Source organism: Chiloscyllium plagiosum, chromosome 44 (genome assembly GCF_004010195.1).
Source record: "Chiloscyllium plagiosum isolate BGI_BamShark_2017 chromosome 44, ASM401019v2, whole genome shotgun sequence".
In the NCBI taxonomy this organism is placed as follows: domain Eukaryota; kingdom Metazoa; phylum Chordata; class Chondrichthyes; order Orectolobiformes; family Hemiscylliidae; genus Chiloscyllium; species Chiloscyllium plagiosum.
In genome coordinates this window covers 686,673-699,384 of record NC_057753.1, presented here as the reverse complement: position 1 = coordinate 699,384, position 12,712 = coordinate 686,673, and the positions used below count along the sequence as shown (strand labels likewise).

General features: G+C 39.4%; 1 gene segment (V, D, J or C); it reads right to left on the bottom strand.

The window, feature by feature from the left end:
• Positions 1–12,493, bottom strand: part of LOC122543617 — a 32,651-nt gene extending 20,158 nt beyond the window's left edge. The window contains 4 exon segments of the C gene segment in view: positions 11,018–11,096; positions 11,548–11,716; positions 11,859–12,261; positions 12,389–12,493. Of these exon segments, the coding sequence occupies positions 11,018–11,096; positions 11,548–11,716; positions 11,859–12,261; positions 12,389–12,431 (694 nt within the window).
• Positions 12,494–12,712: the final 219 nt, after the last annotated feature.

Here is a 12,712-nt window from a genome sequence, read left to right as displayed (position 1 = left end):
ATACAGTATTCCAAAAGTGGCATAACCAATGTTCTGTACAGCCACAATATGCCCTCCCAACTCTTATACTCAGTGCACTGATCAGCAAAGGAAAGTACACCAAGCGCCTTCTTTATTTGCTTTACTTGGTCCATATTCTACAAACAGTTTTTCCTACTGAGTCTTCCCAATCGCTTTAAAGTGTTGTAACTGTTCCATTTCTACCCCTTCCTCTGGCAGTTCATTCCACATTTACCCCACTATCTGTACGAAACATCTGATCCTCAGGTGTCTTTACAATCTTTTCCCTCTCACCTTAAACCTATTCCTTCTAGATTTGATCTCCCCTACCCTAGGGAAAATACTTCTGATTTTTAAATGATACAGGCTTCTCATGATGTTATCAATCGTTAAATGTTTGGCCCGGACTTCCTTGTTAAGACCACCTGTTTTTATATCTAACTTCTGCCTATCTTTAACTCTCAGCTAATTTATTGTTCAAACATTAAGTCATGAATTTGCACAATCTTGAGAATGCATTCTTGGCCAATCACCATTTCTACCTTTGGGGCTTCAATTAATCTTCTACCAGTGTCTTAAACAAAATCTAAGTACCAATCCTGGAACACCTGTCTGCTTTGTGACTTAAATTTTGCCATGTTAAGCCATCCGTCGACTTCATAATTCCCTTAGTTGTCCTGAAGCTCTAATAGCTTCACTCAAATCTCACTCTAAAATTACCTCGAGCTCACATCATATGAGAAATGTGCATACATGTACTTGCCTCTGGAGAATTCCTGATTTAAACTGTCCCAAAACGAATCAATGTCCATCCAGCCTCCAAGAATCGAGGTTATGTAATACTCCTCCATAAATCTATTTATTTCTTAACCCCTCTTTCTATTCTTTGTGCACTTATTAAAACATATCTTCCTATTCTAAAATTTAGCCATGTCTCCAAAGTTTAAGGAGTTATTGCCAAAATTTCCTGATAACGAGGCAGTTTCATCTTATATATTTGTCGGGAGAGAATTTTGAACAAGCTTTTCATTTTGGTGTCATTTTAGTTTTGACAAGTCAACAGAAGTGTGTTTGCACACCAGAGGCAAAAGGGATCTCGAAGCCTTGTTAATATACTTGAGGGAGCACGGTTGCTCCTTACTGAACTAGAAACTGTCCTGTATCGAACGTAGCAACATAGAAGTTATTAACAGGAGGAGGCCATTCGGCCTTTCGAGCCTGCTCCGGCATTCATCATGATTCTGCTGATCTTTCAACTCAATAGCCCAGTCCTGCTTTCTCCCCATAACATTTGATTCTATTCATTCCAAGTGCAATATCACGCTGTCTGTTGTACACATTCAAGATTTTGGTATCAACTACTTCCTGTGGTAATGAATTCCACATGCTCACCACACTTTGGGTGAAGAAATGTCTCCTTAAATGCCTCCGAAATGGTCCAACTCGAATCCTCAGACTGTTTCCCTAGTTCTCGCCAACCCGTTGTACAGGATGGTAGCACACATAAATCAATTCCCCATCCTCGCACTGTGATTTTCTATCACTGTTGTCAAAGTCCCATCGTGGAGTAGAAATGAACAGTTAACGCCTATTACGCAGCAGAAATCATATTCTTCAGTCCCATAACTTCAAGCTTTTGTTTATTCCAAAAATTAGCATTCGTACCTAGCTGTTGTATAACGTACACACAGTGATTCTGGGAGAATCACTCCTGGAGCGAAATACCTCGAACCTGACAGCTATCTTGATCGTAAAAGGCATCACTTAATATCTCCTTTACTTAGACGGTTTTTTCAAAGAATCACTTGAGTCCCCAGTAAACACAAATGGGTTTCTTTCCATTCAGTGTTTGATTTAACCTCATAACTTTAGGACATTCCTGTCAGGGAAAGGGACCACATTTTCTTTACCGAGATCATAGAACATTATAGCGCAATATAGGCCCTTCAGCCCTCGATGTTGCGCCCATCTGTGAAACCAATCTGAACCCCATCTAAACTGCACTACTCCATGATCATATATCTATCCAATGCCCTTAAAGTTGGCGAATCTACTACTGTTGCAGGCAGTGCATTCCACTCCCTTACTACTATCCGAGTAAAGAAACTACCTCTGAAATCTCTCCTAGATCTATAACCCCTGAATTCAACTTATGTCCCCTCGTGCTAGACATCACCATTCGAGAAAAAAATGTTCTCACTCCCCACCCTATCTAAGCCTCTGATTATCTTATGTGTTTCAATTAAGTCACCTCTAAACCATCTTCACTCTAAGGAAAGCAGCCTGAAGTCCATCAGCCTTTCCTTGTATGTCCTCCCTTCTAGACCAGGCAACATCCGAGTAAATCTCCTCTTAAGCCTTTCCAAAGCTTTCATATTCGTCCTATCATGCAGTGACAACAATTGTACACAATACTCAAAGTGCGGCTGCAGTAGAGTTTTATACAGATGAAGCATGATCTCATGGTCCGAAACTCAATCCCTCTAGCAATAAAAGCTAACACATGACATGCCTTCGTAACAATCCTATCACCCTGATTGGCAACTTTCAGCGATGTATCTACATGAACACCGAGATCTCTCTGTTCATCACATTACCAAGAATCTTGCCATTAACCCAATAACCTTCATTCCTGTTACTCCTTCCAAGGTGAATCACTTCACATTTTTTCTCATCAAACTCCATTTTACACCTCTCAACCCAGCTCTGCAGCTTATCTATGTTCCTATGTAATCTACACCCTCCTTCAGCACTATCGACAATTCGACCGACCTTAGGATCATCTGCAAATTTACTAACTCATCATCCTACGCGCTCCTCCAGGTCACTTATAAAAATGACAAACAACAGTGGCGAAAAAACAGACCCGTGCGATGCACTAGTAGTAACTGAACTCCAGGATGAACATTTCCCATAGCCACCAAACTATGCCTTCTTTCAGCATACCATTTTCTTTTCCAAACCGCTAATTCACACTCAACCCCATGCTTTCCTATTGTGTGCAATAGCCTACCATGGGGAACCTTATCAAACATTTTACTGAAATCCATAAACACCACATCAACCGCTTTACCCTCATCCAACTGTTTGGTCACCTTCTCAAAGAACTCAATAAGGTTTGTGAAGCACGTCCCCGCCTTAACAAAGCCGTATTGACTATCCCTAACAAGCTTATTCCTGTCTGGATGATTAAAAATCTTAGCTCTTCAAACATTTTCCAACACTTTACGCACAACTGAAGCAAGGCTCACTGGTCAATAATTACCAGAGATGTCTATACGCTACTTCTTGAAAAACGGAACAACATTTGCAATCCTCCAGTCTTCCAGAACTACATCTGTACACAATGACGGCATAAAGATCAAAGTCAAAGGCTCTGCCATCTCCTCTCTAGCTTCTCAAAGAATCCTGGGGGAAAACCCATTCAGCACAAAGGATTTATCTATTTTCACACTTTCCAGAATTGTTAACACCTTGTGAAACTCAATCCCACCTATTCCAATAGCTTGTATCTCAATAATCTCCTCGACAACGTTGTCTTTTTCCTGTGTGAATTCAGATGAAAAATATTCATTTTGTGCCTCTCTTACCTCTTCGAACTCCACGCACAACTTCTCACTCCTGTTCTTAACTGGTAATAATCTTCCTCTAGTCATTTTTTTATTCCTGATGTACCGACAGAACGCATCAGGGTTTTCCTTGATCCTATCCGTCAATGATCTCTCACTTCCCCTCCTGGCTCTTGCTCGCGCTCTCTTTAGATCTTTCCTGTCTAACTTCTAACTCTCAAGCGCTCTAATTGAGCCTTCACGCCTCATCTTAACATAATTTGGAGATGCTGGTGTTGGACTGGGGTGTACAAAGTTAAAAATCACACAAAACCAGGTTATAGTCCAACAGGTTTAATTGGAAGCACACTAGCTTTCTGAGCGACGCTCCTTCATCAGGAGCGTCACCTGATGAAGGAGCGTCGCTCCGAAAGCTAGTGTGCTTCAAATTAAACCTGCCATCTTAACATAAGCCTTCTTCTTCCTCTTGATAAGAGATTCAATTTACTTTGTGAAACATGGCTGGCTCGCTCGACAACTTCCTCCCTGCCTTACAGATACATAATTATCAAGACACACATTAGCTGTTCCTTGAATAAACTTCACGTTTCAATTGTACCAATCCAGTTCACTTTCCTTCCCCATCCTATGCGTCCTATATCTTCTATGATCACATCATGAATGCCTTTCAACCAAACGATGACTCTTGCCCTGCGGTAGATGCACATCACTTTCTATTGCTCTAGTAAACAATTGTTTAAAACTAAATAAACAAAATCTATTGCCACCAATGCAACCATCTGACCAGACTGTTCACAAGCTGTGGTTTACTCGTGACCTTGTTATAATCATCAGATTACTTAATACAAATTCAGCAAGACGACCTGCTTGTTCATGGAAACTAACTCCTCTCTCGAAAATTCCTCAGCTGACCTGCGACCATAACTTCCAAGTTCTTCAAAGGTATCCGAGATTTTCCGTCATTTTCCACGCTAGGATCCCATCTTCAAACTCTTTGAAGTAAATCTAATAAGGATTCTGCTGCCCAGAACCTAAATTGGATCTCTTATTCACCCATCAACGTATTTTCTCAAAGTCAGACAATACTTTCGAATTAAATTTTTCTTCCATTTATTCAAATTCAGCCACGGCCACATTCATACTATTATAACGGCCCAAGATAAACACACTCTTAGTTCATGGTACTGGTCCATTGCTGACTTCTTATTAATATCCAATGTCTATCATTACTCAGCTGACATGTCATTAATAACACTATAAAATATCGTTTGTGAAGTTTCATAATAAAATAATACACCACATCATCAAATACACGGACGCTTACGAAATGTCAAGTTATCTATATTCTTTGGTCCATTCACACATGAGCACTGCCCCATGATCTCCAGCAACCACACTGTCAATAAACCGCATAATTTTGATCCAAAATTAGATATCAACATACTGCAATGCTTTCTGTGACAATGACTATCCATAACTGTCTCGGTAACCAAATACACCTGCATAATAACTGACTCCAACTGCAAATGAGGTTCTCATGCATGTGTTTATGTCCTCGCTATCATTCATTGTGGAAACAACAGTTTGTGATACCTTCCAACAAGTATTCCAACAGGTACATTCGATTGAATTCACATGAACGACGTTCACACTCATATTCAGCACATGCCAATGCCAATAGGTTATGAAACTGCTCTTGGCCTTCACCACTATCCTTCCTGCAAGACGATACGGATTGGATTCGTACAGATGATGTAGAAAAGACGGGAGACTAAGACACCTATACAAGTGCAAAAGTCCACTCATAATGCTATTTGCAGAACAGAAAGAGGTGTAACAGAGTCAATTAGACTGGAAACAAACTCTGCCTCTGACTCGTCACAAACGCTGCCAGAAATGTTCTGGCTGTTCTTATTTTATGAAAGGCAGATGAGTGTCCACCATTTCAGGAAAGCAGTCCGTGGAATGGGTTTTTAAGTAAAGTTAAGAAATTAGCATTCAAGAAGTTATTTGTGGGAGTGGTGTTCGAGTCAGCCTTGTGTGTTTATAAGATAGGGAGGGCATAGAGGTAAACGTTATGAGAGATTGTCTGATAATTTTTATTATCAGACAATCATTATGGGAGGCATTATCTGTAAAAAAAACAAGCTGTGAAAGGGAGATGTGCAAAGACAGCCTACATATGGAGCTCCGTAAAAAAAATGTTTGAATAATTCATTCGAATCGCACGTTTTCGACATATGTTGAACCTCCTTCAGCGGTGCAAGGAGGTAGGATTAATTCATCATTACATTGTAAAGGCCCCCCCAAGTGATTAGCAACATTAACGTGATTGCATTCACATTCAAACTGAGGGAGAGAAAACTGCTGTTTAGCGTAGGGTATTATGAGGGCACGAAAGCAGAACCGGCTGAAGGGAATTGCAAAATAATCTTAGAGGAGAATTTATCCATGATATAGTGGCAGATTTGTAAGGAGACATTTCAGATCACATAAATAGGTACATTCCAAAGATGACGGAAAATTCCAAGTTCGGACTATTATCTGTGGTTTAAGATTAACATTAAGCAAAATGGATGTGATTATGGACAAACAGATGGTAAGTCAGAAAGTTAGGCAGAATAGTAAAATTTGCAGAAATGAAAGATATGAAAATTATTAACTTTTGAATCATCGGGTTTTGATAGGAAGCTCACCAGAGATTAAATCAGAGAATACCAATCCCTGCAATTATTTTGAAAACAAAGTAATTGACAAAGTGAACGTCGGTAATGCAGAAAATGAATGTGGGCAAATCATGCTATAAAACCAAGGAGACAAAACAAAAATGAATAGAATACTTAATTTACATGAGGTTTCACGGTAGGGAATACAACAACATTCCAGGAACTGTAATGAATCGATAAATGAAAGGAAGGAAAAAAAAGCATGGAAATGACATGTAACAGAAAAACAGGACTGGGTTAAAATGTACAGCTCGGGGGGCCAACACCTGCCGGTCCCCTCGTGGCATCATCCCTGCGTTCGAACATAAAATGATAGTGAAATAGCTAACGTTTTGAGTTTATTGTTGCAGATGATCCTCAATGCTGGAAAGGCCCTTTAGATTGCAAGATGTCACATTTAACAAGTTCATCAAAACATTTTGACAAAGCAAACAAGAAATAGCACATGTCTGTTTTCGAAACTGTCATAGCAAAATATTCGAAGCTATTTAAAATGAATAGCAACAGGATAAGTTCAAGAAAATCATAGCTTTATGAAAGAGAAATCATAATTGAGACTTCTGCTGGATAAAGGGGAATCAGTGGTTGCACTGTGTGTTGGTTTGCGAAGACATTCAATAAAATGCGACATCAAAGTTAATTGTGGACAATGAAAGACCAAGGGGTTAGAATATTGAAGAGGACAAGAGAATAGCTGAGTAGCTGAAATTGACAATGGGTGTGCAGGAGTAATCCTAAAGTTGACAAGTGGTGTGCCAGACGAACCAATGTGGGAATTGCAACTGTTTGCAATATATGTCTTGGATGAAGACGGACATGTTCCGTTTGCCAAATTTACTGAGCTCTCAAATATAAAAAAAGGGGAATTAAGTCTTCAGAGGGCACAAGGAAATTAAAAGATTATCGTGACATGTGTGAATAATAATACAAAAACTGATTGTGGGGTTTGGTGAACAAGATGACCAGTTGGCAAGAGGAAGAGAAAACAACAATCAAAACGATGACAGATTGTACAACACGAAGGTGCAGAAGGACCACGGTTTCCTAATGGATGGATTGCTTGAGGTTCGCACACATGGCCAGCAAATAACTCAGGAAATTAAGGCAATGATAGCACTTATCAAAAGGAAAACTGAATCCGAATGTACAGAAAGAGAAAGTGTGGAGTGCAGATGCTGGAAATCAGAGTCGACAGTGTGGGGCTGGAAAAAGCAAAACAGGTCATGCAGCATCCGAGAAGCAGGAGAATCGTCGGATGCTGCCTGACTTGCTGTGCTTTTCCAGCACCACACTCTCGACACAATCTACAGAAGTCATTTTTTGTTTCAGATAAACCAGATATATGCTAGATTAGCCCTGGAATGTAGTGTGTCAGACTGTTCATCTCATTCACAGAAGATGCAATTGCATCAGAGGATGTTCAGAAAAGGGTTACCTGACAATTCCATGGAATGAACCACTTATCTTATGAGGAATGGTTTTGCAGCCTCCTGGCTGAATGTTTACTGGAATGCTGCATATGTACGGAGATATTACGTTATCATGTTCATAAAAAATACTACAAATCAGAAGAAGTCAGTATACAATTTCCCAGTAATATTTGAGACGTCCAAGAAAACACTGTTAATGATTCTTATGGAGCAGCAGGTCATTGTCACGAATTTTATGACATTGCATGCTGGATTGGAGGACCAGCTTGGTCTAATTTGCCAATAACTGCAATAAAATTGCTAAATAATTCTGGAGAACGCAGCAAAGTTAATGCCATATTTTATAGGGTAGAGTGCATTTATATCCTAAATTTGCTGGTGTGAAAATTTGCTGGTGATACCGACATCTTAAGGGTCTTATTTTTAATCAAATCGATAGATATTCTTAAGAAATGCAATATTTATAACATAAGCAGCATTCCCTGCGTTGGTGGAAAGGAGAGGAATTTCCATGAAATATTGGAAACTTCAGATCCAAATGGATGCATTACAGTGAGTAGTATTTGACGACAATGATAAAAATAGCAGAGCTAATTAAGTAACAACAGAGATGGTAAAGGAATAACAAGTTAGAAACAGTGAGAGTAATTAGCTTGAAGATAACCAATAATGCAGGTATTAGATTCATACTGCTGGCAAATTTCAATATTAAATATACGTTTTCCGTGAAAACGCAGCTGGCACAGCGAATATACCATCGTCTTATTCAGTGTTTTCAGTGAGAGAAAACAAACGTCAAATTAACCCTGAAAATTTCTGTCGGCCATTTTAGGAAAATACATTTGAAGCTCAATTTGCATCATTTCGGTATTCTATGAAATTTTCAAAATAACTATTAACTGAATGAAATAAAGTAACATACATACAAAATTAAAATCGGTTCTATAGTTGTTCAAGCAGGCATGGAAACAATTGTTTTGGGAGAGTTTCAGGTAGTAATAAATTACCCGAAGCCAAATGATTATCGCACTGTATCTTTTCCTCTTCCCCTCCAGAAAATCTCCGACCTGCAATTTATTCTTCTACCTTGACGATGAAATAAATGAAACTCCAAATCTTTTTTTTTTTTCTCAGAACCATATGTGTCTATGATTTCCCTTCAGACACAACACTTATCTGACCGTACTAGGTGCCAGACTATTTCTTGGGGGGCAGGACTGATCTGCATGGAGAGAGCATATTCAGCTAGACCATATTCACTGGAGAGCGAAAAATGAGGGAACCCTCATGAACAGTTACAAAATTCTAATAAGATAACGAGGAATTTCTTCACCAAGAGAGTAGTGAACCTATGGGATTTTCTGTTAGAGAAAACTGTTGAGGCCAAAACATTCATTGCTTTCGAGACCATTTCGAAATCGGCCTTAGGCCGAAAGGGATGAAACAACATGAGATATAACGGGTAGAAAGATTGAGCTGACTGATCCATCATACTGAATGTTGGAGCAGTTTAGAGGGTCTGGTTTGCTGCAACTTGTATTTTCTAAGGTGTCACGTTTTATATTGAAGGTTATTCTTCAGGTTAGCGTAATTTTCTAGCCTGCCCAGCTGGTCTGTTTTCCTGCAAAATTGACCGCATACTTTCTCTTATGGGAAGATGGAGAGCAGTTATTTGCGTAGATCGTGCCATTCAGATTTGATTTTGGGTCAAATTTTAACAATTTTGTTTGCCTGTTGGTGGCAAATCACAGGCTATAATAGAGCCATATTCTTGGAATTTCACACCACACTACCAATACTGCAGAGAAAGGTCTTGTTACTTTTCAATTACAAGTGACAGTGCCTTCTGCCGGGCAACCTATTCCACGCATCCCCTAAATGCACTAATATCATATTTTTTTTGTATGTCTTTTCACATTAGTCTACGAATGCCGAAAAAGTAGAAGTCGTTGTTTAGTGGAGTGAATGCTTCCTTTTGTGGGATTGATAATACGGAAAATCCAGACTTTTCTTGGATTCGGAGGTGACAGTATTGAACTGTGTGATCAAGGTCTGAACTCACACGACACCAGTTTATAGTCGAACAAGTTTTTTTATATCACATACTTGCTGCCCCTTCGTCAAGTGCAGCCTGATTTCTGACCTTTTTTTGTTAACTGTTGTCAAATACTAACCACATATGTGGGGTTCCCCTCAGATCATCCTCACGCCTGGCTACCTGATAACCATAACACAGCAGGGTGGCTGCATTACAAAAATAATGCTGTCGTGCACACATCAACTCACCGATCCTGCTTTGTTTGGTATGATGTCTAAATCCTGTGGATCCATGAGATCAAGGCAGAAGATTCTAATTATATAGGGTTATGTGGTTAAAATAATTGAATCGTACAGCAATGAGTGTAATCAGTCAGTCAAAGAAAAAATTATTCCACTTCCCCACCCAAGCAATAAAAACCAAACAGATGGGCTACATTATTTCCACTTTAACTCAAACTAAAAGCTTATGCTAAAACTCCAGTGACTGCAGAGTTCTCAAATAGTCGACTCTCAGATGAACGGGGTTCTGTGAGAGCAGATTTCAGGTAATCTGGTTTCATGCTGAAGTACAGCGAAATTACTCTCTGCTGGTTGTCTGAAATGGAGCCCTGGTGAAATCAGTGCACAAACTATTCATTGTTTTGCGCAATTGGAGCACAGCTCAAATCAACCATTATTATCAAGCCCACCTTTAGCAAGCCACTATTGTTGCAGTTTCGAAAATGGACGGCATATTTGCTGATTTGGTGACAATGTTAATGTAATCGAAATTTTTTACACTATAAGTCTTTCCTTTTGAAACATATTAATTTTGAACACAATCCAAATCAATAATGTCAACAGAAAGATTTCTTCAATCCAGACTAATGGTAATTGTTTGGATGCGAGGGTTTACATACTTGTGGCACACAGTCATGTATTAGTACAGCCTCACAACTTGGGTAGTTTCCTGTCTTAACAGTATGATTCTTGACCTACACAAATGACCATCTTATGTTCTTGTGCCAAGCAAGATAAATATTTAAATATTGGCTTGTTTCCAGCTACATTATACCTTTATATCTTTATATTCACAAACATTTGCTCAAACAAAATCTGCAGATGAGTTTGAAATGGAAGACACATAAATGACAGCATACAAGATTTGTCGATGAAGAAATGGTCTGATTTTCAATTGTGCAGTTCAGCCTGTTTTAAAGAGAAAAACCATTATTTTAACTCGTCTGCAAAATCATAGCGATAAGTAGCTTACTAGGTTTCACTGCCAGAAAAGTGCCTCTTCCTTCATGGTAGCAGTCACAATCCGTCAGCTCCAATTCAACGCCATTCAAAAAGCGTCAGTGACGCAAAAGTCCTGTAATAAATAAGCCAAAGCACATCCTTTCCACCATTTCCATGTATATTCACAGCATTAACAAATCTTCATTTGTTAACAGTTTAAATTCACTCATACATCCGCTATCTCCAATACGAGTTTGGGTGACATCGGAAAGTCAGCTTGCCGAGCTATAATCAACGTGAAATGTGCATAGAATTCCAGAAGTGAACGAATTGGTATTTATGTTAACTCCATAAAGCAGCATTCATTACAAAAAGCTCATTACGAAATCATGTCCATCAGACGTAGAAAAGGGAATTACTGTTCGAGAGGTTTGTGCAGTGCCTTGTGTCACTGTGCAATCCCACACAGTCACACACAGCAGTGCAAACATGTCGCATTGTCATTCATACAACAACCTCAAGTAGTTACACAAAATGCAAGCTGGATTCCGACCAATGTACACTTTCTGACATTTGTTTCAGAAAACCAGGTTTGATATCCGACCAAGCTCCAGAATAGCTGGCCATCCTGATAACCAATAAATCAAAGTGTTTGCGGTTCTGGTAACAATGTGTGCTGGTAGTTTCTGTATTACAGAAGTCGAGTTCTCGATTGTTGTGGTCATCGCAGCTGTCACAGTGATAAAGCCCAGGGCAAAAACAAATGCTCACACGTCACTGTAAGTTCAACAACAACACTGAATATCTAAGTGCACGTTCTTTGAACTTTCCGGCTGAATTTTGTTCACAACCATTTAGAACCTGCCTCCTGCTAATCCGTATCATAAATTATGGCCTCAAAGTGCATGTTGAGCGTTGACATGATGAAACAAGGCCAATTTACTTCATGGACGATCTGAAGGTGTTTTTGTCTTGGTAGAAGATCAGGTTTATTACTGTGGTCAACATACGCTTCACAGTGATATGCACCACTGTCTTCAACTCTCAGATCACGAAGTCGCAAAGAAAAGGACTTTGATCCCTTGTTCACTGTTTCAGAGTATCGTCCACCAATTGATATGCGGTCCCACTTTGTTGCATCCAATTTTGTCAGATACCAGTACGTGCCACTCAATGCATAGCTAGCATCTTTTAGGACACAGTTGATGGTCAGTGATTCGCCTGTCTCCTTCGTTATTGTTCTCGGTGTTTGGTCAACCCATGCAGTAAAGACATCTGGACGGAGAAAAATATATTTAATACATGACATTTACCTCTCAACAGGCGAGTATCAGACAAGGACATTTCAATCATGAAAACACGGTCTCTATTGCGAGTAACATCTATAAGAAACAGTACTTACTTGGTAACCAGGTTGAAAGGCACGAAAGCAAGAAAATATTCATTGTTTCTGCACCAACAGGCAGAACTTTATACGCAGCCAACGCTGGAATTCAATGCCACCTGTTCTGTGTAACAGTGTGTGTCGGAGCACCGACCTTATAAACCACTGGAGACTGTGTTTATTTGCATCATGTGGAGCGAGAAACCAATCACGTTGATTCTAACTCACGAATTGTGATGGGCTGAGCTTTGTGCAGAAGAACCGTCATCACATCATGGAAATCTGCATCAATTTAGAATGGATAAATTAGCAGCATGTGCTTAATTTCCTTGTGTTTAATTT